Below are 26873 nucleotides of genomic sequence, written 5' to 3'. Positions count from 1 at the left end.
GATCACATCATCTAACACTCTGTCGTGCTCAAATTAAAGCTCAAGGCATGAAGTTCAACCCCTGCCACGACTCCCATCCTCCCGATGCGAGTAATGCCCATTGAGCGTCGCTGAGAGCTTCGGGGCCGTTAGGCGGGTGATTGACTAGGTCTCCATCGCTGAGATCAGGTATAGGATTCTCTGAGGTAGTCCATGTAGGATCGGTAGTGAGGGGGTTTTCGGATCTCGTGGGATCGAGCTGAGTTGACTGGTTGGGAAAGGCAGGGTTGGCTTCGTATTGGAACGGAGCGAAGACACTGGGGGAGAATAGTACTGGCTGAAGAGGAACTTGTGCGGATGAGGGGTATGTCGCTGGTCCCAAGTAGGCGAGGTTGTTCAGAGTGGAAGCTAGCTGTGAGGGTATGGCGTTGGTTGACTGGTTGGTGTTGGTGTTGCCGTTGGATGTAGAAGACATGTTCGTATCCAAGTTTGGAATACTAGTATTATTGCCATTTCTGGTCGGTGCTGCATGATTGGATGTTTTGGAGCCGCTGTGATTCGTTGTGCTTGGTCGGCCTGGTGGCGTTTCAGTGGTAGTCTGTTGACTTGCATATTCAGTGGGCGTGAATCCAGAAGTCCTTTGAGGGTGATCTGGGGTTGTATTGTCGGCCTGGCCTCCTGATTGGTTTGCAGTTTGTGTCTTCTTCGCGCCAGTCTAGGGTGATTGCTGGTCAGCAGATCGTCTTCACGGCTATAACAAGCATGCTTACCATATTCTGCGGTATATGGGACGCGATACACATGCTCTTCGAAGAGCGAACATCTCCAAAGGCAGTTCCACCAATATCAAGTTCAAGTTGCATGACGAATGGTTCTGCTAGCGGATTCTTTTCTTTGAAGGCATCAAGGGCAGAAAAGGCAAATTGTAGAGATGAACGTGCAGCGGAGTCACTGGGGCGAAATTTCAGGTATTGGATGAAGACCCGTGCGGCCACGTAGATACAAAACGCCATGAATGGGTCCATCTGCTTTCTGTTAGCATGTTCAGAGAGCTAGAAGTCATAATATAACTGACAACACTCAAATCTAGATGACTGATCATCTTCATTATGTTGGAGATTTGGTCGGCAGCTAGTATACACCGTCGCTTACTCTCGGTGGCGATCTGCTCTGGCATTTTATTCTTTTCCGCTACGAATATTGCCCCTTGATGCAGACAAATCGTTGCTGTGTGAATAGCCATGTTGCAGAATATGATGTTCGGATCGGTCGTCAAGACTGTCAGCCGCAGATGACTTGGCATGGAGAGTGCAAAGTGGAGTAGGAGATTATCAAAGGCACGGTGCCGCTGCCAGTACAGTCCGGTGAGATCATGTTCATTATCTTGGGGATCAGGTCGATGCAGATGTGCGACATTCTTCCCGAACATGCAAGCTAGTATCACGACTCCTGCAAATGTTGACATCGTGGAAATATTCCCGGTTATCAGTATGTCTGCGAGACGACCAGTCTGTTGCGGGTTGTTATCGATGAATGATTCCTCAGACGCTGGAAGGTTCGTGAAGATCTATCGAGCTCAGTCAGATAAGGCTGTTCCCGGACATTGAAGCATACGCTGGAGCAACTGACATCTCTTTCATCAAACGAGACAGGCCACCCAGTACCGACACTTGCGTATCTATCGAGACAGAAAGCCATCCAAAATACTCTCCTTCGCTCTTCTTTTTCAGACCAATCCTTGGAAGGTGGCAAGGTCTGTTTGACGTTCAGACCATCTTCATCTATACCACATAGACCTAGCATCGTCGCCAGTCTGGCAGCTTTTCCAACACTCAGCCACGCTCGAGGAAGAAACATCATTTTGAACTCATATGTGCCGATGAGCACCCAGGTCTGACAATGTGCGATAGACACCACACGCTGACCAAGGCCTTCTAACTCGTCCAATTCGGCGTACTTACGAGCCCGCTCGTAGAAAATACTGTGGAGACTGGAATACTTGTCCGTGACAGACGCCGCATGACACCAAATCATGTACTGTAAGCATATAGGAGGCCGTGAGGCAGGAGCAAGGCTTGAAGCTGCCAAATACCTTGGGCGGTGAATCATGGGAAGTCGAAGATGTATCTTCTTGAAATATATCGCAGTCCTGTATAGCATTAGAAGGCGGATAAAGATCTCGATTGTGTAAGGAAAACTTGCAGCTCATCAATAACCTCCTGCGTGGGAAGAGGTTCTTCCAGCCCCAGGCTTATCAATCTACCTTGGGATTCATCGCTGCTTGTTGGTCCTGCATGATATGATGTGGGAGTCGAAGAGATAGGATCGGCCTGTCCCTCCGGAGACTGCATTTGAACATCATCCTGGGGAGAGATGCCGGGCGCGCCAGCCGAATGGTTTGTCACCGAAGCATTAGGACTATTGCCCTGGCTTTGCTGTACTTGTGCTCCTTGATTCCTAAGTAGAGTTTCGACCTGGGCTGCATAATAAGCGTGGTGTTAGCGGAGCAGACGGTGAGATCGGCGCTCACATGCCTCCGATCAGAAATCGAGCGTCAAATAATGACAGACAACGAACATACCCAGACGTGCTTCTAGCTGCTTCACGTAACCCCGCTTTGGACCGCTTTTCTTGCGCACTTCATCGAATATGCATTCATGACCTAACCGAGAGCATGTCCCGCAACTAGGTCTCTTTCCATCGCATCTTAATTTCCTCCTTCGGCAAAGAACGCATGCGATACGCTTAGGGCGGGGAATATAATGGCTGTTTGGATTGTGATGCTCTGCGGCAATCGACGCTGCCTCTTCATGCGCTGCACTCAGCTGTGGCTGGGATGGAGAAGCTTGAGTCTGCCCTGGTAGACGATTGGCATTATCAGCCATGGCCGGGCGCGCGATGCGGGTGGGGAGCTGATGTGTGTCGAGAATGGCCTGCAATGTGGGCACAGCTTTTCCGAGCTAGAGGTGCTGTACCTCGATCATGGATACTTGGAGGCATCGAACGGGCGAAAAAGATCGGTATGCATAAAGAGAAGGCCAAAAAAACAAAAAAAAGCCGTTAGGCCATAGGGAAAGATGATAGGTGCACGGTCGAGGTTATGTCGGTCAGGCCGAGGACGTTGCAGGACTCGTAACGGAACCAAGGATCCTAATTTGTTAGTCAGGCATCATGCTAACAAAGCGTAATTCGCGACCATTAAAAAGTAAAGCTTACAGCGATTTTCCCGCGGACGTAAATGCGATGTTGAACGTAGTGAGTTACTTGAGCGCGATGCGATGATCTTACTCCACTGACTTCGGCTCGATTCTCTCGGTCTCAGCCAGTTCTAGACCCGCGGCTCGTTCACCCCGATGCCGCCCTATGCCATGCCAGGACTGGTCGCTGTCTAATCCACCAGATACAATACTCTCATAGCTTAAGTAGAGGAGCTGATCAAAAACTATATGTGCACTGTGTAATAGGATTGATTGTACTCTAACCCATGTAGTATACAAGAGAAACGCCGGAGCATAAACAACACATGAAGGAAATCCGGATAGAAAGCAAAGGAGCTGGAGTATAGACAGCTGGAATCCCCCATCGTAGCCAAGACAAAATAAAGTATAGTACAACAAGGTGAACAGGAAAAAACTTCCCACCATCTAAACCCACAAGAAGGACCTTCGACAGATGGGGAGATTCCGAAGATCCATGCTCTGCTTTACCCAGCTTTTACCCCGAGCGATGATAGAATCACATTTGATATAACCGTGAGATTGCTGTAAGGAGTTCCAACGAATAAAGAAGAAATTCATGTCCACGACGGCGTTTAATGGTATCCACGACGACGCTTGCCCTGGTTGCGCTCTCTGGGATGAACCACAGCCTTGTTGATCTTCCACTTGGGACGGGTCTTGTAACCGGATTTCGCCTGTAAGAACAGAAGACATTAGCACTGACGAGGCCCGGAAGCAAAGGGAGAAATAGTGAAGCGAGAATACATACCGGCATACCCCAAGGACTCTTCGGGTCAACATTACCCTTCGATTTGCCTCGACCACCACCGTGGGGATGTTCGGCGGCGTTCATGGCGAGACCACGAACAGTAGGCCGAATGTTGAGCCAACGGGAGCGACCAGCCTTACCAAGCTGGCGGTACTGGTGGTTAGGGTTGCTAGCGACGCCAACAGTCGCGCAGCAGTCCTTGTGGATGAGACGAACTTCACCACTCTGAAGACGGATGGTGACGTGTTGAGAAATGCGCTCCTTTCTTTGCCTCTCGCGTTGCGTGAGAGGCTTCTGCTCAGCGGCCCCGGCCTCGCCTTCTTGGCCGTCCGAATGATCACGCTTCGCCTTAATATCGATACCCTTGGCGATAACTGTCGCAAAAGTACCGGCACTACGGCAGAGCTGGCCTCCCTGACCAGGGCGTAGGCCAACGTTGAAGACCAGAGTACCAACAGGCATCATGTGCAGCGGCAGGCAGTTTCCTCTCCACGCGGTTCTGGCAGCGAGGACACCAGGGTCTACAGTACCTCCCATGCTCTTCCAGAGTTCCTCCGGGATACCAGACATGTAACTGTGGACAACGTCACCAGCCCGCATGCCCTCAGCAGCCAGGATGTAACTCAGTTTCTTGGTCTCCTGGCTACGGACAAGAGCAATGTGAGCACTCCGACCAGGGTCATGTTCGATGCGTTCCACCACGTGCGGACCGGGAGCGTCACGCGCAAAATCAACCATTCGTATACGGCGCTTGTGGCCACCACCGCGATGGCGGACAGTCACTCTACCGGAGTTGTTACGACCACCCTTGGCTTGACCTCGTTTGGGGAAGGTCAACTTCTGCACCGGGCGTCCTTTCCACAGGTGGTCATTGATCGGTCTGCGCAAATGTCTGATACCGGGGGTTCGTGGGGTGTAGGAGCGTAGAAGGATACCGGCGTCATCACGAGTGGGTGGAGGGGCGAAGGCGATACTGGGGTCGAAGGTCGAACTTGCAGGCTCGTCAGCGGACGGATTCTCTTGCTCGCGAACGACAGTCGAATAGGCCCGCGACGAAACGACCGTAGACAAGGTTCTAAACGGCAGACGAAGGCCCGTAAGGGCCAAGCGAGTCTGAAGCATATTGGAGTGTAATGTATGTGGTAGAGGTAAGAAGTCGGAAGGATTTCGATGTCAATCGGTCGTGACCGGAGATGTCAAAGCAATACCGCAATGTGGTACCCTAAGTGGTGTGAGGAATTCCAAGCAAGCTACTGCTTAAACATGCTTAGAATTAAAGACAACAAAACAGGCAATCAGAATTCCAGCGTCCCTGACACCACTATCAGCAACACCGTGCTCAATTGGAGTGTTGTTGGGGGCACCGGTGACAATAGCCGCACTTCTACTCGATCTCCGGAGCAAAAATGTCTGGCATGGATTGGGAGGTGTGGCTTGACGCTCTAGCACATGACTTGAAGCGCACCGCCGCTTCCGGGACTGACTAAGTGTGGCTCAGGCCTTGAGTCACGGGACGGCGCGACACGGCAACACGTCCGAAGGGAACGAAAAAGCGTAAAAGCTCCGGGTCGGTTGCCGCGCAACCAGCAATTGTTTTGGCGATCGTGGCCGCGCTCCATCACGTTTTTGCTCGCGACGGGCGTTTGGAGAGTCGAGGGTGTTTTCCTGCCTGGGTCAGCTCAGGCATCGACCATGGATGAGGATCCGCCTTGTTTCCCTTAGGGAGTCCTCCCGTAAACCGTGACTGTATGATTACCACCCTGCCTGCCACCTTTTACACCACCAATTCCGCCCTTTTTACAGCGACTTCTGTCAGGGAAGTCACGTCCGTCATACATACGCATACACATACATACATGCGATCGATCCATACAGAACCATAGACTTGCTTCTCTTAATTGCCTTCTTTCCCCCCCCTTCGTTGCCGTCTCTTCCCGTCTGTCACTCTTCCTTTCCCTCCACTTCTCTCCTACCAACTACCACTATTTCTCAATTGACCTTCACCGTACATACCATAATAACTGGGGACCGTGACTATTGTCTCCAGGCTTGCATATACACGACGTTGTACAGCAGTTAATAATCCGCAATCCACGCGATCCCACTGGATTGTGCTGTGGGGCATCTTTCCCAGCCTGGCCAGTTTCCACGCTAAGACTAGGGCCAAACATCCTCTTTGCCCTGTCAAGTTTACCACCTTTTCCTACTCCTCTCCATCATCATCTACTCCAGGGAGGCGACCACCACCCCTAATAGGACCCCGTTTCTTCGCCAAATTCTCGTGTCATTACTTATAAACAATTACTCCATCTTGCTATATCGCCATAAAATCATACTTTGGGGCCGTCAACGCCGTGGAAAGTTACGTGTCTCGGGTCTTGCGAGCTCCTGTCAATAGCATCAACTAAGCCATATATGCCACGATTCTGAGCCCACTCCTGCCAAATTCCTTCCAAGTACCCGACCGTTCGACTTGAGAAACCTTGCATTCAGACTAATTGATTGGGGTTGGACACATATTCACGCGTGGTACGTGCAAATCTACCTTCCGGCAACCGGTATTTGAGCTCCACCGGGGTAATCTCTCCTGGAATGCTGACTAGACTTTCCAACCGCCTGCAGAACCATACTCTTTCACTCTACTCTTATTCCCTTCCTTGCCCCTCCTTATATTCATTATACCTTCTCCCCCTATCCATCATGCCACCTGTAAGTGTCCTTGACCTCTCACTACGCGTTGTGCAATCCTCGGTCGCGAGCTCGATGGGCTTGAAGGTCCATCTTGCACGCGTATAGTTCTAACTGTTCAACAGGCTCGGAGTCTTCGTACGAGAGGCACGATGAACGAGAACGATGAGAATGGCCCATCGACGCGTCTGACGCGGGCCAAGGCCGCTGCCCTGTCAGTCAATGACGCTGGGGCTCCCCCCGCCAAGAAGCCGCTCCAGACGAAGAAGGCCGCGACCACCACCACTACCACCGGAACCCGGAGACGCGCCGCCCTTGGTGATGTGAGCAATGTTTCCAAAGCAGAGAATGGAGAGACCAAGGATGCCAAGAAGCCAGCTGCCACGAAGGTTGGCTTGACGTCTAAAGCAACATTGCAGGCTGGTGGAGTCCAGAAACTTACTCGCAACAACTCGTCACGCGCTGCCCTGGGACCCAAGGACAGCAACCCAAAGAAGCCTACCACAGAAACGAAGCGCCCCGGAAGTGGATCGGGCACCAAGCGGACATCCAGCGAGAAAGCAATTCAAGAAAAGGCAGCTGAGGAGGAACCACGCCCCCGAAAGAAGGTCGAAGTCGAGAAGAAGGTCACCGAACAGAAGACTCTCACCGAGAAGCTCGCCAACGCCAAGGAGGATGTCAATGTTCCTGTCGATCCCAAGGTTCTGCAAAAGCCTGTCGATGATTACGTCGACGACCTCGACGCCGAAGATCTTGATGACCCTTTGATGGTTGCTGAATACGTTGTCGATATCTTCGAATATCTGAAGGACCTTGAGCTGGAGACTTTGCCCAACGCCGAGTACATCGATCATCAACCTGACCTGGAGTGGAAGATGCGCGGCATCCTTGTCGACTGGCTCATCGAGGTCCACACCCGCTTTCGCCTCCTCCCCGAGACCCTCTTCCTTGCCGTCAACATCATTGACCGCTTCCTCTCTGCTGAGGTGGTGGCTCTGGACCGTCTTCAACTGGTCGGTGTCGCCGCTATGTTCATCGCGTCCAAGTATGAGGAAGTTCTTTCGCCACACGTTGCCAACTTCACCGATGTCGCAGACGGAACTTTCACCGACCGTGAGATCTTGGACGCTGAGCGGCACATTCTCGCTACCCTCGAGTACAACATGAGCTACCCCAACCCCATGAACTTCCTGCGTCGTATTTCGAAAGCAGACAACTATGATATCCAAACCCGTACTCTCGGCAAGTACCTCATGGAAATCAGCCTCTTGGACCACAGGTTCATGGGTTACCGCCAGAGTCATGTGGCGGCTGCTGCCATGTATCTGGCTCGTCTCATCCTTGACCGGGGTGTCTGGGTATGTTTCTTTCACACGTCTTACGGGCTTATTATGCTAATTGATAACTTAAGGATGCCACCCTGGCTCATTATGCCGGTTACACTGAAGAAGAGATCGACCCCGTCTTCCGCTTAATGATTGATTACCTCCACCGCCCTGTCTCTCATGAGGCTTTCTTCAAGAAGTACGCCAGCAAGAAGTTCTTGAAGGGTATGTTGCCTCTATATAGCATTGACATGGGACCACCAACCGCTAACGTGACTAGCATCCATCCTCACCCGGCAATGGGCGAAGAAATACCACCACCTGTATATCAACAGCTCGCTATCCGAGCCCTACTCTTATATGAAAGACCATGAATAAATAACCCGCCGCCTCTGGTGACTTAATATCGGCGTCAGGCAGCACGACCGAGGATAGGAGTTTGTTGATTCCATATGATGGTATTTCATTCGTGATGGTATTAGGCACCTCTTGCATATGTTTATGAACGGCATCTTGTTGTTTTCGGTTGCGGACGTTTGCATCTTCGCTTCTTCCAGGGGTGTCTGGCGCACATCTGGCTTTGTTTTTTCTGCTGTTCTTCGATTCTCTTCATTTCTGGTAGTGTCTGGGTTGTTTCGCACTTGCTTTGATACCTTACATAACCTTCTCCCGTCTTACCCTGTGTGACTTCCAGGCGTCGGACCTTTCAAGGACGGAAATTTACTCGCTTCTTTTTATTTTTGGATCCAAAGTTCTTGTTCATCGGCGTCGGGTACTCTTCGGACTTATTACACAGCTTCCGCAGGACCGTGACGATCTATCTACCACCGCATTATGTTGGTCAAGGCGTGCGGAATGAACCAATGCCATACAGCTACGACAATACACATCGGGGCATAGACCCAAGGTTGAGAGAAAGGTGAAAAAGGGCTTGTTTTTGGTATTAGTGTCTTTCATGTTGAGTTAGCGGGGGTATATCACGGATAGAGTGGCAAGGATTACGGTAATGTGCGTTAAGGATGGTTAGTTTAGCCTTGAACTACCAGGAAGTTTGTGTACCACCCCTTGATGCTACTTGCAGATCACCTAGATACAAGCCTTCTAAGTAAGCAAATGTGGTTAATACGCGGGAAGTTTCCAAACTGCCAGTGACCTGGAGTTGGGAACCGAGGCACCGAGGATCAACAAGCTAGCCGTTCCCATATCGCCTCATCCTTCTGCACAGCAACCAAATCTCGAATTCCTCTTCAAGATAACCCCCAGCGACGATCAAATTCCCTCCTCTCCTAGCTCTAAAGCACAGACACATATTTAGTCCCGGTTGCTCCTAGGAACGGACCCAGTCACTACCCAACTACCACCAATCAATCCCAGCAAATCATCAACCCTTCATCCCATCCACCCCCAGTCCCTTACCCCAGATATCCATCTACTATCTATCTATTTTACCCAGCCAGCCAACCAACCCCTACCATGACCTCAGATCATCACCACACATGCCCCTTCTGCGCCATCGCTCACAAATACCCGCCCCTCCCACCAACGACATTCCTCCGCCCGAAGAATTCCTCCCACGATGATCATCTAAATTTATCGGCTGCCGCGGCGGCGCCCACTACCACTACTACCGACATTCCTCCCCCGGATTCATTTACCGAGCCAAGCAATTCAGACGGCCCTGGCCATGCTCACCTCCTCTTATCCACTAAACATGTCCTGGCGTTTTTGGATATTATGCCGCTGACGAGAGGACATGTTTTGGTTGCCACGAGGGAGCATTGTGAGAGGTTGGGCGATGTAAGGGTGGCTGTGGGGAGGGAGGTACGTTGTTAACTTCTCTTTTCCTTTTTTTGGGTTTGTTCTGGAATTGTGGTTTACTTTTGCTTATTTGGATTTGAGTTGGGTTGTTATTTTGTGTTTCTGTTATACTAGTTTGGGTTTGCTGGATTGTGGCACTGTCTTGAATACGTACTACAGTATTTACTATGGGTTATCTAAGTACTGACGGACTGACGAATGGATGGATGGAATGACACAGATCGGCCAATGGCTCCCCATCATCTCGAGGGTCGTGATGCGGACCCTCTTCGGAGAGGAGGAAGAGCAAGGGGACTTTGACTCGTTGTGGAATTGGAATGTCGTGCAGAATAATGGTAAGTAGGTTCGGTTGCTAAGCATTTACTGTTATTCTATCTATCTATCTATCTGCATATGCTATGTTTGTGTAACCTCGACGGCGCGGCGAGTTGGTTTGTCGATCTTATGGCTTGTGGAATTTGGATATCTACATGTCTTATTGTCCATATTTGTTCTTGAATACTTATTTGATTTGGTATTTGGTGGCTAATGAGTCGGAATTGGATAGGTGTCAGAGCTGCGCAGCAGGTCCCTCATGTTCACTTTCATATCATTCCTAGGCCGCCTGATCGGCCGGCGGAAGGGAAGGGAAAGGCTCATTTGAGTTATGTGATGTTTGGGCGGGGGCAGAGGGAGGATTTGGATGATGAGGAGGGGGAGAGTCTGGCTGGGTTGTTGAGGGAGGAGTTGGCGAGGGAAGTTGAGAGGGTCAAGCGGGACGAAGGGGTGGATTTGGAAGGTGAGTTTTGGGGATTTAAAGTGGAAAAAGGGAAGCTTTGATGGTACTTGTAGAAGTATAATTGTGGCTGTTTTTGGTTTGTAGCATGTTGGGCGTTATAGAGTCATTGCTTTTATTCTAATTTTGGTTATTTTATATTCTAATGCTGTTCATGAGGCGGAGCTTTCTCTTTCTGATTTCGAGCTGTCGGGTGGGTTCTTCATGAAATACTAATAGAATAGTTAGGATTGTATAGCTGTATACTATATCGGCATCGCATACCTTTCTTCTGAATTCGTTCAAATCGTCTGCATACATTCCCTGAGCATCCAGTTTTTGCCGGCCTTTGGAAACATCCGAGACCTGTCCTTCTGGTAGTCTTCGATAGGTGATAAGTCGACGAGACCCTGGTCAACAGGTTAGCCGTGTACTTTATTTCACATGTTGTCTGGGAAGGCTTCAGATGAACTTACAGGTGTAGAACGGCTGAACAGATACGTTCACTACTTCCAGGTTGGGGTGCATCGGAACCGCCAATTCAACCTCCTCATCATTTGCCGTTGGCATCCACATGGCCAGACGTCCATTTGTAACGAGGCTTCTGACGGCAAAGTTAAGGATATCGTTGAGCATGGCTTCGAAGCCGTAGGGCTTCTTAGGCGCAATATATCCGGGCCGACTGAACGCATGTTAGTCGGCATCCAAATCCAGATACTGATACTCAAAAGCGACAATGTAGACATACTAGTGAGCAGGGACTCCATCGATAATGACCTCTTCGTTCCTGAGACCCTCACGTCTCCCAAGAACTCTGAGTCCTTCGCGGATACCATAAGGCGGATCACAGATGATGCCATCCAAGAACTGAGCCGAGCGCAAAGGCGTATTTGTAAGGTCGGAAGTAAAGACATCCATGAATTTGCCGACCATATCATACTGCTGGAAGTTCGACAACACTCCCATCGTCCCACCCCTCTCCATCATCTCTTTACCCCGGAAACTGCGTCCATCGATATCCGATCCGAACGTCTCAGCCCCGAAGTGCGACATAGCCACCAAGAAGCTCCCCGTACCCACAAATGGGTCATAGAAAAGCTTTCCAGGCGCAGCATGAGCCATATTAGCCGTGATGAGGGTCAACTCCGCATCCATGGAGGTAGTGCTAATATAGCGTCTCTTCTTAAGGTCATATTTATTGACGACATCGCGGCTACTATTCGCAATCCAACGTCCAAAGTAAATGATCTTTGGCTCTTGACCCTCAGGACGAGGCGTACCAGGCGAGTTAAGATCCAATCCGTAGTCCTCGAAGACCCAGAAATCCTGGTCCGGGTTCTTCATGCGAATGGGGCCCTTGAACCCCAGGAAGGAAAATGACTGGATGATCTCGCGCTTCTTCTCACTGCTACGCTTTCCGGCGAAGCTGTCAATGGTGAATCGGAACGACGAGTCCCTGTACTGCGCCCAGCGATCCTCCGTCCGCCTGCGGACATCGGCGTAGACTTCGTCGAAGTTGGTGCCTTGGCCCCAGAGCTCGAAGATATCCTTGGCTATAATGCTTCGGGTAATCACTGCACGAGCTGCCGCTTCATCGGGTAGTCTTATTGTGCAGAATGGGGACTGGTGGTGGTGGTTAGCGGCATGTATAAACTGCAGATAGATGGTAAATAGTCATTGATTGGTGCGGGGACAGGATAATGATATCCCAATGAGGGGTGAGTGACATTTTCTGTTCCTCACGCGGGGCAAGAAACCGCACAATGAATGCATGATATAGATGATCGGGACTGAGGAACAGAAGAAAAGAGTTTATACTACTTACATTTTTATCATAATGTATGAATTCGAGTTTCACGCCCGCCAGGTCAGCCAGTGCCTGGATCTCGGCCTGCCGAAAAGACTCATGGGCCTGGGCGAAGCGAATGAGATACTCCATTGTCGGTTGCACTCACGCTCGCCACGTATTTGGAGGATGTATCAATATTCAGAGGTAGTGGTACAGAGCCAAATTGCCTTCAAAGGAATAATTTTTAGTCCGCTCTGATCTGCTGGGGGTTTTTTGTTAATTAATGACCGTTGACAGGAGCGGAAATAAATTTTCTTTTTGTTCCAGTGGATTGGATGGATTTGGCCGGGAACCCGCCATCTTTCACCCCAGGATATTGCATTGCTGTTCTTAGGTCTTGCAACCAGCCTATGGGAACACAACTACTGTGACTCTACCAGATAGAGGAATTCAATCTACAGCATTGGGGTAAAACATAGTATAAAGAAGAATATAGTGCATAAAGAATTAATAACGGTTTATCGCACAGGCTGATGCCAGTCAAACAAAACATAAATACATCGAAGCAGCAAGCATACTACATGCTGTATGATACAGCTATGCACCCGATTAAGCATCCCTCGTACATACTATGCCTCCCAACAAGATGACCCACAGAAACTGTTCAAAGAAAAACCCAAACTTACGCCGTCCTTGAAATCCACAGAGCCAGAGATGACCAGGACCAAACGCCGCCGCTATGCGCCGACAACCTTAAACACATGTCGTGACTCGTAACCCTCCACTGGAAGCACTTCGACCTTCTCATCTTCGGGAATCATCTCATGCTTCAGTTCCCATCCAGCTCGACGACAGAGCTCAGACACCACCACGTCGCAGTCGCCGAGGAGATCAATATCGAATTCCGTATGCGACACAGGCTGAAATCTTGTTAGCAAAGCTCGAGGCGCAAGGGCACAAGGAAGAAGTGACATACGGTACGCGAGATATAAAGCTGAGGAACCGTTCGAGGCAGCACGCCCGGAACCTCCGCTACAGGAGCAACCTTCAATGAAGTCCCAATGACAATAACGAGGTCCACCTGATCACGGTCATGGTGTAGCAACCGGCGGCCAAACTCATCAGGAAGATCTTCCCCAAAGAATGTAATATCGGGCTGAAGAAGTTTGAATCAGCATATTGTAGGTAACAAATGTACAAGATGTGGCTTTCCACGAACCTTCATGACACCAGGGGTGGGTATTTCGTAGTCGTCATCAGTGCTGTCCCCATCATTGTCCTTGCGGTTCTTGTGGACTCCGTTGCTGCTCCGCTTCCTCTTAATCCCCGAATCTTCTGCGATGCGCTTGCGGCAAGCGTCACACTGAGGGATAACGCCCTGCTTGATCTCATCGAATATCTCATCACCCTTGACCTTGTACTGACATTTGACACACGTAGCCGTGGCGAACGATCCATGACATTGCACGATGTTTTCGGGGAGAACACCAGCATTCGCCTCGATATTGTCGATATTCTGAGTGTAGTTGGTCAATAACTTCCCCTTATCCTGCAGAACACGGATAAAGGCGTGGGTTGGCGAGAACTTCTTCTCGGTAGGAAGAATGTCCTTCGCGATCGAGAAGAAGATACTGGGATCCTCGCGAAACACCTGGATGTCAAACACCTCCTGAGGATCGCTCAGGCCTAGATGCGCCAACTGTGAATAGAGACCAGTGTCCTTTGATCGAAAATCGGGTATTCCGAGACTCGTAGAAATCTGAGGGTATCCTATCAGCACACATTTCAAGAACGGGTACCAATCCTCTTGATCAACATACACCAGCGCCAGTTAAGACGACGATATTCTTGCTTTCCTTGAGCAACTTGACCGCATCATCAATTGTATTATATTGTGGGAGCTTCGGGCGCCTGGAGAACTCGCGCGAAATCGCGATAGCCAGGAGAGGATGAAAGGCCTCGTCCGGCGCATCGTTTAGAAAGGCTGGAGGCAAGATGCCGAACGCAGTACACAGCTTCCGCGCAGTCACTTTGTCCTGACCCAGCGTTTCTTCAACAAATGCAGCCTTGCCAACCTCATGGAGTCGTTTCCGATAGGCGACGGCCTCTTCCAATGTGCAGGCATCCGGTACTAGAATAAGGAGAGGACCCGGTCAGTGCGCGCATATAGAGGACATCATATAGGGTGCTTACCACCCTCACGGAGCTGATCGTCGCGTAGGACTTGGATAGCGTCTTCGTATAGAGACTGAGTTTCCCACTCGTCGCCTGAGCCGTCGCTATCGGTCTCATACTCCGACTGAGTCACTTCTTCCTTCGCAGCGGCTGTATTCTCCGTTGCGGTGCCGGCCTTTGATACTGCGGAGGCCATATCAACGGCTTCCACCTGGACCACCGGATCCTTCAACGAGGAATCCTCCCCGCTGGGCGCTGAAACAAGGTCCATCCTGTATGGGAAGATAGGACGCTTCCAGCAACCTCTATAACGACTCCTCACTCACATTGAGCTATTTGCCACTCGAAGTCGAACTGCCGGAATAAATTTGGCTCTGGTTATCGCCGGGGGAAAGCGGTCGGATCCTACTTTATCCGGCGCCGTCTGCTGATTGAGAGCCTATCGCAGCTACTACTAGTACTTACTACTAGTTCGACTACTGCTGGATCGTGTCCGCGATCGGAGTCCTTTGAATAGCCGTAGGTTGTATCGGAAAACATGCCCTTTTATATACTGGTATCATGACAAAGAACTTTCGTAACAATCAAACATGCAGCTTTTTTATGAGTCAGCCATCTCGTCATCGCCATCAGATTCCACCTCGATCTCCTCGTCCTCCCAATCTTCTTCACCCTCCCCGGCCTCATCGTCATCCATATCTTCACCGATCTCCTTGTTCATCTCTTGGACCAATTCCAGTGCATGTTCCTTAAGTCTCTCGTCCTCATACTGAACGAGATCGTACAGCGTCAAGCTTTGCTTGAGCCATTCGCGGCTAGCCACGAGTGATGCATGGCGCCTGGCCTCCGGGGTGTTGCCGTCCTCTTCGTCGGCATCCTTAGGTGCTTGTTGCTTCCCGGCCAGGAGCTGCAGACACCATCCTCCAAGATACCATGCCTCCACACTTTGGTCATCCTCCAAGATTAGGCGTTCCAGCACCTCTAGAGCCTCAAGCTCCATGCCGACCTCCATCAGGAGACGGGAAAGACTGATTCTTGTCGCAAAGTCAGGAATGGACAAGTCCTCAGGCGGTAGGTCTTTCCAAAGGTCGAGACTCCTCCTGAGCGCTGCTTGAGCCTCTTCTGTCCGTAGCTGTGAGATCCGGATCGATGCGAGGGTCTGTAGTACTTCGGGCGCATTCGGAGCGACAAGGAGGGCTTCTGTGATGAGTGATTCGCATCGGTTTTCCGCATCTTCTTCCCACCTATTGACAGTCAGCACCAAAAGATCTGCGACCAACCCTCCCATGGGAAGAAGGATGAATTGGTGAGCGACTTACGAGAGATCGGTCATGTAGATCTCAGCGACAGCGCATAGAGCATTCGCCATCTTGCGCTTCTTCTCGGCCAGCTCGAGCGCTTCCTCGGGGCCAGGTTTCTGCTCGAGCTGCTGGATAATATGCCTGAGCGACGACACTCCCTTCTCGAACCATTGAACGCTGTCCTTCCCACCCTGTTCACTCAATTGAGCTAGCCATAGGAACTTCTCAGCACCGCCTCCTTCAGCCTCAGGGATCGTGCCATTCGGGTCGAGCTCGATAGCACGCAAAAAGTGTTGTTTCGCAACATCGATCTCGCCCAGCTCAACGTAAATCTCTCCAACGGTATTAAGTGCCACTAATTGAGATGGAGAATTGTCCGGCGCATTGTTAAGGGCTTGCTGAGCTAATTGGAGTGCGGCGTCCGGTTGACCGGTCTGGAGCTGTATCGTCGCCTGCTCGAGGAGCTTAGAGGGGTCTTCGTTCATTTTTTGTTTCGAAACCGAGCCGCCAGCGCCCAAAACGGACTTTGCGCGAGATTTGGAGGCCTTCTTGTTGTGAGGTCTTGATTTTCCCATGATCTATGAGCTGTAACGGAATTATATATCAAACGTACTTGAAGGGGTTATTCGAGAACACGGAGTAAAGGGTAGAAAGGTTTCTGAATAAGAAAATCGAGTGTAAATGCTTGAAGCTTTGAATTTCGAGAAGGCGGAGCATAGAAATTCCCTTTTTCGGGCGGGACAAATTTGGGCGATTCCTTATCTGTTTGTCTTGTTTGCATGTGGGATCGCAGCGTATTCTACTTACACACCTAAGACCGAGGAATTCATTTCCCAAGCACGAGCCTCTCAACGTCTAGACCATAAGACTAGGGACTATTTGTTTGGTCTCTTTGATATATCATATTGCTAGATTTTCAAGTGTCCGGACCTTGAATTTCCAGCCATCGTCCTTGTCCCTAAACCCAGAACCAAACAATACCCCTCCAGCCCCGCCGGCGGCAGAATTGAAGCAGCATGGGCCGCGAAGACCAGATCGAAGAGCGCGAAGTGCTCGACTCCATTTTTCCTGAGGAAATCACAGGTAAGAAGGCGGCACTTTACCCACCTCACACCCTTCGTTTGAAATCTATGAAACAAGAAAATCGCTGACCGAATCGCACCCCAGATATTTCTGACACCTCATACCGGATATCAATTGCTCTTGACGCACCCGAAAATGACGTCGAAGAAACAGAGCAGCCTGTCTTGCTTCTGCAAGTCACATACCCCGCAGACTACCCGGATGTTGCACCGGAACTAGAGCTGAGTGCGCCTCCGAACGCACCGAAACACCCCCGACTAGACATCAGTGAGGACCGGGACCGACTTCTCGAAACCTTGCAACCGACCATTGAGGAGAACATGGGAATGGCTATGGTATTCACACTGGTTAGTGCTTTGAAGGAGAGCGCCGAAGAGCTCATGGCGGAGCGCGTGAATGCCGTTCACGCCGAAAAAGAGATGGAGGCGAAGAAGGCGGAAGAGGAGGAGAACCGGAAGTTCCAGGGCACTGCTGTCAATCGGGAGACGTTCTTGGAGTGGCGCGACAAGTTCATAAAGGAGATGGAGGAGGAAGAGAAGAGGAAGCGCGAGGAGAAGGAGGCGGAGGAGAAGAAGGCTACCAAGAAGGGTCCGGCAAAGGAAGAAAAGAAGTTGACGGGCAAGCAGCTGTGGGAGAGAGGTCTTGCTGGAAGGGCAGACTTTGATGAGGATGAGGAGGATGGTATTCCGGCTGCTGTGGAGAACATGAAGATAGCTGCTTAGAAGCTGGGGTCTCTAGATGAGATCTCTGGCGAGAATTTAGTTCCGTGCTTGTTGGGGATCGAGCCACTAGAAATTGGCTTTTGAAATTACTATATTGTAAATAATCTCGGCTGGATGATAAGGATGCTAGCTGGTTGACGTTGAGCAGTTGATAGCCAACCATGAAGTTTAGTGTGCAGTAAGTTTACGGCAGCATTTGTCTATTACCGCATAGCAGATGGAAGCAGTATGGATCCCTTGTGAGACATTGTACATGACATTAGACTAGTATGTGGTAGTTATAATTGTACATGCGCCAACCACTGTTGCACTATGCACATGTACCTGCCATATTTCTTATTTCAATACGCACTCTGTTGGTAGTAGCGTTGACCCGTCATAAGGGACATGATGAAAGGCCGGGGCTGCGTACCCCGTAAATGGTAGTAGGTACGCCGAATTTAGCTCCCATTGGGGACGCCGGAGAATTCTCACAATGGCACCGTACTGGTAGCGTGGTGGATTGGACGGCTTTGGGCTCATAAGGACAGAGTGCTGGACAGAATAAACTGCCAAGCGCAAGCTTTGGGTGGCTGTAACAGAACATTTCTTCCGGCATTGATTCATCCCTCACTCGGCCGTTTCTTATCGTGTTCCTCTGCTGAGGAATTCCCTTTTTCTTCCGCTGGTTGCTCTCCGGCTTGCTCAACCCGTTGCTTCTCCTCTTGTTCTGCCAGCTTGCGCTCTTCAAGAACGACTTTCCACATAGCTTGCGCCAGTTCCTTGGTCCTCCTATCGCCTTCTGATATTTGTCCCTGCACTTCTTTGAGTGACACTCTAACCGGTCCAGACCACTTTGCATCTTCCTTATGGCCAGTTAACAGATCCCATTCATCCTCGTCCCTGGCCATCGGCAACTCGGACTCGAGCCTTTTTAGGCGCTCCATCCTCTTCCAGCGCCTTTTCAGTTTCGAATCCAGCACAGCGCTAAGAAATTTAGGCTGGGGCTTCTTAATGAGGAGAAACGGGAAACCACGCGCATTCACGAGTACAGGAACTCGACGCTTCCCATTGACTACAGGCCGAGGACGTGCAAGAATAGAGATAGCATCCGGATGCCGTTTCGCAGTCAATACTCGGTATCGTTTGTTTGCCTCCTTCTTCAGCTCCTTCCGGCTCACGGGCTTTACCGGAATAACCTTAGCTCGTTCCCTGTGCCATTCGGATTTTTGTCGCTTTGCCGCTTCACTTTCCGATATAAGTTTCTTTATCCGTTGAACGCCATTTTGGTCGCCTTGCGAGGCTGAGTACAATAGGTCAAGAGCCTAAGTATTTGCGAAATCGCGGAATTTAGATACTGAATGGTCGATTGAGAGCCGATTGTTAACGCACCTCGTAGCCTGCCCTAAGTGAATTGGCTGTTTGAGACGGACTCTGAAGTGTTTTGTATCTGTTGAACCTATTCTGGATGTACGGCTTGCACGCAGCAAGTTCGGAGGGAGAATGTGGTAGTTTGGCGCATTGTCGGAGGAGCGCTCGATAAAGTGCCAAAGCTGGAAAGGAAAACAGCGGTTAGTCAAACTCTCGTGACGCTCAGTAAATAGTACTGTCTCTGAAGAAACTTACTTGCGAAACGATGAGCGGAAGACTGCCTGGGAACAACTGTTCTATGCATTATCGAGGAGGCAGCATGATCCTGAAGGCTTAAGTTCCGGACTTTAGTCGGAGACATGTGACTACTCCGGCAATCCGGAATACGTCACGTGTAAACTAAATGATAGTATGCCTATACTGTGATTAACCAAAAATATTGTAATCAGGGCATGCAATGATGTAGGAACTTTCAGAATCCTGACAAACGGCCGACACTATTACTTGTGAATCGACTGCACCGGAAGTTTGCAGTGCGTGCCGTGCAGCTGTATAGATTCTACTGTTATCCGATCTACAACAGGCGACGGAAGGGACCCGATTCCCGGATATTCCTCTATATGCTGATCATGGTCTAGTGTCTTTCGCCGGTATGGTCGCTTCTGAAAGCTGTGAAAATATGAACGAATACCCGCCCAAAACAAGGGTACAAGGTCTTGTTAGTTCGGCAGATATGGCTTTTGACAAAAGCGACACACGGTTCATACTGAGCAATGTTCTAAATCGATGAATTGCAACTAGGCTTCAAAGAAGACCGCGCCATGCCCGCCGGTATGCATAGACTGTACATGCTCTAATAAGCCATTTGAAGAGAAATGCAGATGAACCTGACTTAGAAACCAACCATATACTCCGCTTTCGTACCCCCATCCAGTCATGAAACCGTCATTTTAGAAGTTCGAGCCTTCCGGAGGCTGCGGGAGCTTCTTGTGCTGGGGCAGAGCCATATATCTGGGAACTGTTAGTATAAAGACACAATAGCCTGAAGGTCAGGAAATGATTACCTTCTGAGCTCAACTAGAATAGTTTCCATAGTATACTCGCGCTTCCACTGAGCCAAGCAGGGCAGCTTGGTAGGATCGACCTATATGAAGTCAGACTGGAAGCCTTTCAAGTAGTAGTGGTCGAGACAGGACAAATCCTTACCTTTCCGCTCCGGCCATCAACGCATGGCAAGTTGACTCGGGATACAAACTGAATAGTAGGGGGGTTGTCGGGGTAGTCCGGACCGCAATGGATGTTGACGCTGTAAATTCTGTTCTCGTGGACACTCTGCGCTCGTTCATTATGTCAGTGACGCTATTGTGTAGTATAACGGATGCGAGCCGGAAGCGGTGGACGAACGTGAGGGGGGCCAAGAATAGTGCCGTTCCAGTTACTCATCATCATGTCTTCACCATCTGCAAGACCATAGGAGCATGACTCTAGGTAATAGCGATAGGAATACGTCAGCGAAATGGGTCTCTTATGACTATGAGTAGCATAGCACTTACCAGCTCCCAAGCCTTTCTCACCCTTCTCCAGCTCTTCGAGCAGTCTGAAATTTCTGGGCACTTTAGCTGCCATTGTGCAGATAAGAGGTAGAATTAGGTCGAAAGTGAACGAAAGTTAGATAGGAAGTTGTAAGAAAGACGTTTCGATCCTCGGGGCGGAGGAGGGGCACTGTGACCTTGTCCCACTTCCGGCCGTTTGGGCTGCGTATCTGGTCCCGCCGGGTTCCTGAAGAACTACCACACGTGATGATAACGGCTGTATGCATCACGTGATAGCTCTATCTCCGCGGGTGCCTTGGCGCTCCCCAAGATGTCACTCCTGATGCCATTGCTTCAGAGTTGTTTTTAATGAGCCAGTCATTGTCTGCTACAGCTGCTGCAGATTTATATTGATGCGGCTTGTCTCTGGAACATATTGGTCTGGTATTGTCGTGTTTCAAGTGCTTAGCTTTGTATTCCGTCGTCCAACCAGCGACCCAACCACATGAAGCCACATCTGCCTAGTGATACTACTATTTGATCGATAGGGAGTGGCATCGGCCATGTACTGATAAAGCACTCCGGTGGAAATGTCCTCTCAATTTTTGCAGACAGAGCTCTTGAACCTGATTCAGGAATCTAAGAGAAGAAACTCTGAATTGCGTAATGTATGATTAATCGCTCAATTAAAGGGATACGCAAGTGCCAGTACTGACTATATTGTAGGCAGCTGAAGAGTCCCTTAATGAATTGAAGGCACTGCCTTCTACTTCTGAAGCGCAGATTTCGGCAGGTGAGCGCTTGCAAGCCACCAGCTTGTACCTCCGTTAATGGCATACGCTGAACTTTTTATAGACTTGGTGCGCAAACCTAAGTTTGCAAATCCGTTCATCCTTGCGTGCCACAGCCGCCATGCAAAGCTCGCAGGCATTGGGGTCGTCTGCCTGCAAAGGCTGGTGGCCTCGCGATCATTGCCGTCTGAGCGGTTGAAGGATGTACTCGCTGGGTTGAAGGAGACAACGAACATGAGTAAGTAACCACCCACAAGCATTACATTCCATACTGACGTTGCGAAGGCCTGGATATCCAGCTCAAAATATTGCAGTCGCTGCCTTCACTATTGCAGCACTATTCCAGTGATCTGGGAGGAGACCTCCTAGTGAGCACTTTGGAAATCTGTGCTACTCTGCAAGGGAACAAGATGCTTGCAGTCTCTAGTACCGCCGCAGCCACATTGCAGCAACTGATCGTATCAACCTTTGACCGTGTGTCCATTGAAGACAGTCAGTGATCGTTTACTTTTTATCCCCTCTAATGTGACACGGGTCTGACAAGAGAACCAGAGAATTTCGATAAAACCACTCCAACGACGACTGTTAAGGTCGACGGAAACCCTGTGAATGTAGGGTACTTTGCATACGATGCTCTGCGGGTAGGTGGCCTTCCACTTAAGCTGACACGGTTCCATGGCTCACTCACTCATAAGGTCCTGGATGACCTCTGCCGACTCATCGATGGCGAACCCTTGTACTTCCTTCGAATCAAGTCCCTCTCTTCATCGTTCACCCTTGAGCTTATTGAGAGCATCCTGGTCAACAGCGGCAAACTATTCGTTGTCCATTCCGAGCTAACGCAGGTTTTGCGAGTTCGGCTCATGCCCATGATCGTGAGATATCTGTCTGAGCGGCATAGCTTTTCGCAGACTGTTCGAGTCAGTCGCATCCTACTGGTGCTCCTTAAACGCCATATGTCTCTCCTTCCCGCGGAGTGCGAGATGGCCCTTGGTCTCTTGACGCATCTCCTTGAGCCAGACGGAAACTCACCTTGGAAACGAGTCCTCTGCATGGAGGTCTTTCGAGGCTTGTATGCCGAACCAGGTCTAGTTAGGCTCATGTATTCCCTGTACGACAGAGATGACCGGAGAAAGAATATCCTCAAAGACCATATGGCCTCTCTTGTCCGCCTTACTTCTGAAAAGCCCACATTGATCGGAGTTAGTAGCCGGTCGACCGTGCCTTCCAGGGTTGAGCATGCAAGATCTATTACTGAGGAGCAGATCACGCTCGAGGCTGGTGGAGTTGCTGGCGTCATCGGGACTACCGTTCCATCAACGGACACTGATGTACCAGGAATCAGCAGTCAGTGGAGTGTGGTTCGCACACCGTATATGGAGTTGCTTGACAAGACCGATCCTCCTACTCCTCCTGATACATATATCTATAGTCTTGTGTTGAATTGCATCGGTAGCTTTGCTGAAGGACTGGCGAAATTCATACTTCCATTGACAGTGCCCGATCTGAAGCAAAAACGGAGAAGTCGTGTCATGAGTCCCCACCCAGATGGTGGCTCTTCTCGGCCTTCACAGGACCTTCAACGGACGAACTCCTCGAAAGGATTGCAGCCGTTGAGTCCCAAAAAGTCTTCTGTACCGATTAATCCCCTGATGCTGGAATCTCATCCCCAACTCCCAGCAATACAAAGCTGTGCTGGAATCATTGAGACGTGCTGGCCTGCTATCCTTGCCGCTTGCTCAACATTTCTATACGCCTCGCTTGATGATGACTTCTACCACAACCTTGTTCGATCAATTCAGAAGTTAGCCCACGTTGCTGGCCTTCTCAGGTTATCTACGCCTCGCGATGCTCTTTTAACAACTATAGGGAAGGCAGCCATGCCTGCAGACGCAACTTCCACGAGGACTGCAGGTACTGCAGCGCCTACCACAGCCGCTTCTCAGTCTAACAAATCATCAGACGAGAAATCGAAGGGGTCTCAGGCGTCGCTTACTAGTTCCCCATTACCGGCTGAGACTTCCAGTGCGCCTTCGGACGTTGCGCTTGTGTCCCTCAGTACCCGGAACCTCCTGTGCTTGAGGGCGCTGCTCAATTTGGGCATAGCTTTAGGCCCTACACTAGACCAGCCGGCCTGGTCAATAATACTAGGAACCCTACAAGACACAGATTTGGTGATCGGTATGGCTTCCACGAAGTCACAAGCTTCAACCACTACTTCTGGGGAAACCTCCTCTGCTGCTGGTGTCGATGTGCCTAAGGCTAATCTCAATTCCGAGATATTAGCCGTGCAGGCAGCATCAGCTAAAATGCTAGAGAGTACTAGCGAATATCCCAGCGATTCATTTCAGGAAATCTTGACTGCGCTCTTAGATCTTTCTGGAGCACCCGAAGAATCGACGCAAGAATCGGCTGAGACAACAAGCACCGTTCTTTCACCTCAGTCGCGCTCATATTTGATGCGCAAAAACACCCACCGCGTATCTCGCTCTATGGGAAAGTCAAAAACGCAAGATGAACTCCTGAAATTTGTCCTCGAGAAGGCAAACGAGCTAGCCCGGGCAAACCTTGAACGTTTCTCATCACTAGCTGATACTGACCAAGACGCTTGGCAACTTCTTACGGGAAGATTGATGTCAAGTGCAGCGGACAGATCAAATATCCAAAAGCTTCGCCTACGAGCCAACGAGGTTCTTAATGACGTTGTTTTCCAGACACTGAAGCACACGGATACCGGAGATGTCTCCGAGCGGAATGCACGGCAATTGAGAAACCTCCAAACACTCAAGCTTCAAGTTCAACTGCTCTATGATTGTGGAGCTTGTTCGGCAGGGTCGCCTTCTGCGCCCGTGGCCGAAGTTCATGAACAGAGCTTGGAAACTCTAAAGAGCATACTCGAACAATATGCCGAAACATTCGTTGATGGATGGTCCGTTGTTTTTGATCTCATAACAAGTGTTTTCGGCGAGCCCAACGGCACCGAAACACCAAAGAAAGGGCGTCAGCCATCATCGACAGCGAATTCACCGCGACTTGTTCGTGTCGCGTACAAGTCTCTGCAGCTAATAGCTTCCGACTTCATTTCCTTGCTTCCAGTGCCCTGTCGGTTGAGTCTTGTAGACTCTTTCTCAAAATTTGCCTTGCAACAGCAGGATTTCAATATTTCATTGACAACTACCTCATCTTTCTGGAATGTTTCGGACTTCCTCCAGGGACAAATCGAGCAATTTTGCATTGAGACACACGTTGACTCCTCTGTGACTGAAGACACCCTTGCAGGGCTAGCTAAGGGGGAGGACCCTTCAGTGTCGCGAAACGCACTGTGGCTATTGCTCCTTCTACGAATTGTTGACCTCACGACGGATAGCAGGCCAGAAATTCGAAACTGCGCCGTTCAAACTCTCTTGAGGATCTTTGACGCCTACGGTCAGCAGTTGTCGCCCAAGGCATGGCGCCTGTGTCTGAACCGTGTCTTATTTCGAATGGTTGAGGAAATCGAGACCGAGCTCACGATTACACGAGAGGAGAATAGCAGTCGCACCCCCGATGATCTCAAGGCGTGGACTGAGACCACTGTTGTCATGATAAAGGGGGCTTCTGATCTCATCACTACTTTCTTTGAGCCGATAGTTCAAGACGACCTATTCGATCAGTCTTGGGTACGACTGCTTGAATATTTCCGGAAGTTGATCAGCCTACGGCTTCTTGAGTTCAGCGAGGCTGTATACGCCAGCCTCTCGAATATTCTTCGTCGTGTGCAGGCATCTTGTAGTCTAAGCACACAAGCCCTGCGTTCTGCTTGGCTACTCTGGGTAGATGGACACCCGGCAGATAGGGAAGATATACTTGACTTGGAACGCCCTAATCAAGATGCGGCAATAGCATACCTCCAGTCATTCCAGCAGATTTATCGACTATACAAGGATGAAATCGCTGGAGAGCAGGTGGAAAGCATCCTCGGACATCTGCGTCTACTCGCTTGGAATTCAATATCCCCTCCATACTCACCAGACATTGATCGCTTATCGCGCCTTCAAACCATGATCATTGAGTGCTTGAAGACCCTATGCCTTGAGAAAGACGACTCACAACCAGAGATTCTATTATGTCTTGCTGATTTTGCCGATGCACCATTGACAAAGTGGGACTCTTCGAGTGACTCAAAGAGACCGACTTATCTTGCCTTCTCTAAAGCCGCGATAGATCTCCTGAGCTGGTACATCGCTGATCACGGCATCAAGAAAGACATCTTCACGAACGGTTCACTGGCTACGGCCCTAGAGCACCTCGCAAACCCTATTGTCCAAAGATATGAGTGGTCAGGGAAGGATCGGGAACCGAGCCTCTGGCGAAAGTCAACAACGGCCTCTTTGAACGTTCTTCAAGTTGCAATACCTTACGTGGAGACACAATATGGCGACTCGGAGCGCCCTGAAATCACACAATTCTGGAAGAGCGTCAATGACATCGCAAGCGGTATTGTCACTGCTCGAGGTTATCGAACCACTTCCGTTCCCCGGGCCACCATCCTGGAAGACGAGTCCTTTGACGTGGCTGCTTTTGAACGACTGAAGAAACTAATAATCCCATCACTCGGAGCATCCGTGATCCCGGACTTAATCCGCCGGGATTTTTCCTGCGCCTTATTGCTTTCGTCCTTCATCTACCTCCCTCAGCGCTTCGACATCCCCGCCAAATCCCTCCAAGACCAACCCCTCAAAGACATCTATGAAATAAGACCCGGAAGGACCTTCGAACCTCCACCCACGACACGCACCAAAATGGCATATGCTGTGATCGACACACTCTTCGAACTAGCATCATCGCCCTCAAACCAAGCCACACAAGCCGCATCCGAGCAACAAAACACCGCTCTCATCCTCCTTGCCCGCTCCATCACCCCATACCTTATCCTCCGCTGTGCCGTATCCCTGAAAGGCTACATCGCAGACCAACCCCTCCGCGGCCTAATGCCGCAGCCCACGCCCGCGCGCAGATCCCTTCTACATCTCCTCCGCGGCATGGTAGACCTGCGTAGCGAGCCGTCGGCGATCCCACCGCCCAAGACAGCGCCGAGCGAATCAGCCACCACCGCTAAACCTAGTTCTGACTCTGACCAGGATCACAAAAAGCATCTTGCATGGATCTACCCGCTTGTTGTGCGGGCCGTGCAAGTTGCCGGGAAGGAACAGGATGACGGTGAAGTTCTGCATGCTCTCGGGAAGATTCTTCAGGAGGTTAATGGTGGTAGTGCTGCTGCTGGTTATTATGTATGATGTATAGAGTTGCCTATATGCCAGTTGTTGTTGTTCTTGTTTTCCATATATGATGTTTTAAGCTCGTTGGGACATAAGTATTACATAGACGATCGTGCCATCTAGCAAGCGTTGTTGTTGCCTGTCCTTGGGTTGTTTATTTGTGTCTACTGGACTTTGCTGTATGACTAGGTTGCTAATGGTTCTGTGTTCGATTACACTTCTTGCTGAGCATTCCTCGGGTAGTCTTAGATCGTGTTTTTCACCTTATTAGCATTGACACCATAGTCAGGTAATAGGACCAAATTTGCTTGCTTGCTTCTT

The 26873-nt window shown here is 50.2% G+C and overlaps 11 protein-coding genes across 11 annotated transcripts; 4 read left to right on the top strand and 7 right to left on the bottom strand.

Moving 5' to 3' along the window:
- Positions 1-40: 40 nt before the first annotated feature.
- BO88DRAFT_327243 (putative C6 transcription factor Prf) lies at positions 41-2088 on the bottom strand (the record flags this gene model as incomplete). Its single annotated transcript, XM_025702502.1, has 4 exons — positions 41-694; positions 750-1004; positions 1055-1546; positions 1609-2088. The coding sequence occupies 4 exons, from the start codon at positions 2086-2088 to the stop codon at positions 41-43; spliced, it is 1881 nt and encodes a 626-aa protein (XP_025567950.1).
- A 1472-nt stretch (positions 2089-3560) lies between these two features.
- BO88DRAFT_399843 (mitochondrial 54S ribosomal protein uL2m) lies at positions 3561-5364 on the bottom strand. Its single transcript, XM_025705418.1, has 2 exons — positions 3967-5364; positions 3561-3892 (listed from the first exon to the last, which is right to left on the bottom strand). Exons 1-2 carry the CDS (start codon positions 5086-5088, stop codon positions 3791-3793), a joined length of 1224 nt encoding a protein of 407 aa, XP_025567949.1. The 5' UTR covers positions 5089-5364; the 3' UTR covers positions 3561-3790.
- Positions 5365-6348: 984 nt separating this feature from the next.
- Positions 6349-8596, top strand: BO88DRAFT_3971 (B-type cyclin nimE). The gene is made up of 5 exons (XM_025705266.1): positions 6349-6675; positions 6780-8012; positions 8066-8204; positions 8260-8388; positions 8486-8596. The coding sequence occupies exons 1-4, from the start codon at positions 6559-6561 to the stop codon at positions 8355-8357; spliced, it is 1587 nt and encodes a 528-aa protein (XP_025567948.1). The 5' UTR covers positions 6349-6558; the 3' UTR covers positions 8358-8388; positions 8486-8596.
- A 619-nt stretch (positions 8597-9215) lies between these two features.
- On the top strand, positions 9216-10089 carry BO88DRAFT_399842 (uncharacterized protein). The gene has a single exon (XM_025705417.1). The coding sequence runs from the start codon at positions 9453-9455 to the stop codon at positions 9810-9812; it is 360 nt and encodes a 119-aa protein (XP_025567947.1). The 5' UTR covers positions 9216-9452; the 3' UTR covers positions 9813-10089.
- A 553-nt stretch (positions 10090-10642) lies between these two features.
- On the bottom strand, positions 10643-12655 carry BO88DRAFT_377088 (tRNA (guanine-N2-)-methyltransferase). Its single transcript, XM_025704386.1, has 5 exons — positions 12377-12655; positions 11300-12174; positions 11028-11233; positions 10837-10961; positions 10643-10784 (listed from the first exon to the last, which is right to left on the bottom strand). Exons 1-5 carry the CDS (start codon positions 12488-12490, stop codon positions 10725-10727), a joined length of 1380 nt encoding a protein of 459 aa, XP_025567946.1. The 5' UTR covers positions 12491-12655; the 3' UTR covers positions 10643-10724.
- A 255-nt stretch (positions 12656-12910) lies between these two features.
- BO88DRAFT_483258 (putative histone deacetylase SIR2) lies at positions 12911-14786 on the bottom strand (the record flags this gene model as incomplete). The annotated part of the gene is made up of 5 exons (XM_025712209.1): positions 12911-13260; positions 13317-13496; positions 13560-14099; positions 14161-14471; positions 14534-14786. 5 exons carry the CDS (start codon positions 14784-14786, stop codon positions 13078-13080), a joined length of 1467 nt encoding a protein of 488 aa, XP_025567945.1. The 3' UTR covers positions 12911-13077.
- A 51-nt stretch (positions 14787-14837) lies between these two features.
- BO88DRAFT_377081 (ACL4 family protein) lies at positions 14838-16521 on the bottom strand (the record flags this gene model as incomplete). The annotated part of the gene is made up of 3 exons (XM_025704385.1): positions 15835-16521; positions 15156-15759; positions 14838-14939 (listed from the first exon to the last, which is right to left on the bottom strand). The coding sequence occupies exons 1-3, from the start codon at positions 16389-16391 to the stop codon at positions 14838-14840; spliced, it is 1263 nt and encodes a 420-aa protein (XP_025567944.1). The 5' UTR covers positions 16392-16521.
- Positions 16522-16640: 119 nt separating this feature from the next.
- BO88DRAFT_483256 (RWD domain-containing protein) lies at positions 16641-17845 on the top strand. Its single transcript, XM_025712208.1, has 2 exons — positions 16641-16899; positions 16984-17845. The coding sequence occupies exons 1-2, from the start codon at positions 16833-16835 to the stop codon at positions 17619-17621; spliced, it is 705 nt and encodes a 234-aa protein (XP_025567943.1). The 5' UTR covers positions 16641-16832; the 3' UTR covers positions 17622-17845.
- A 378-nt stretch (positions 17846-18223) lies between these two features.
- BO88DRAFT_328861 (LYR motif-containing protein) lies at positions 18224-19275 on the bottom strand (the record flags this gene model as incomplete). The annotated part of the gene is made up of 3 exons (XM_025702578.1): positions 18224-18925; positions 18993-19153; positions 19227-19275. 3 exons carry the CDS (start codon positions 19273-19275, stop codon positions 18224-18226), a joined length of 912 nt encoding a protein of 303 aa, XP_025567942.1.
- A 262-nt stretch (positions 19276-19537) lies between these two features.
- BO88DRAFT_399837 (E2 ubiquitin-conjugating protein MMS2) lies at positions 19538-20704 on the bottom strand. Its single transcript, XM_025705416.1, has 6 exons — positions 20525-20704; positions 20376-20455; positions 20178-20303; positions 20036-20115; positions 19876-19982; positions 19538-19813 (listed from the first exon to the last, which is right to left on the bottom strand). Exons 1-5 carry the CDS (start codon positions 20595-20597, stop codon positions 19922-19924), a joined length of 420 nt encoding a protein of 139 aa, XP_025567941.1. The 5' UTR covers positions 20598-20704; the 3' UTR covers positions 19538-19813; positions 19876-19921.
- Positions 20705-20880: 176 nt separating this feature from the next.
- BO88DRAFT_377071 (putative endosomal peripheral membrane protein (Mon2)) lies at positions 20881-26801 on the top strand. Its single transcript, XM_025704384.1, has 6 exons — positions 20881-21171; positions 21230-21296; positions 21359-21532; positions 21580-21786; positions 21847-21935; positions 21990-26801. Exons 1-6 carry the CDS (start codon positions 21094-21096, stop codon positions 26568-26570), a joined length of 5196 nt encoding a protein of 1731 aa, XP_025567940.1. The 5' UTR covers positions 20881-21093; the 3' UTR covers positions 26571-26801.
- The last annotated feature ends 72 nt before the right edge of the window (positions 26802-26873 follow it).

Source organism: Aspergillus vadensis, assembly GCF_003184925.1.
Source record: "Aspergillus vadensis CBS 113365 unplaced genomic scaffold BO88scaffold_1, whole genome shotgun sequence".
Taxonomy (NCBI): domain Eukaryota; kingdom Fungi; phylum Ascomycota; class Eurotiomycetes; order Eurotiales; family Aspergillaceae; genus Aspergillus; species Aspergillus vadensis.
The sequence above is the reverse complement of the archived record's forward strand: the minus strand, read 5'-3'. Positions and strand labels throughout refer to the sequence as shown.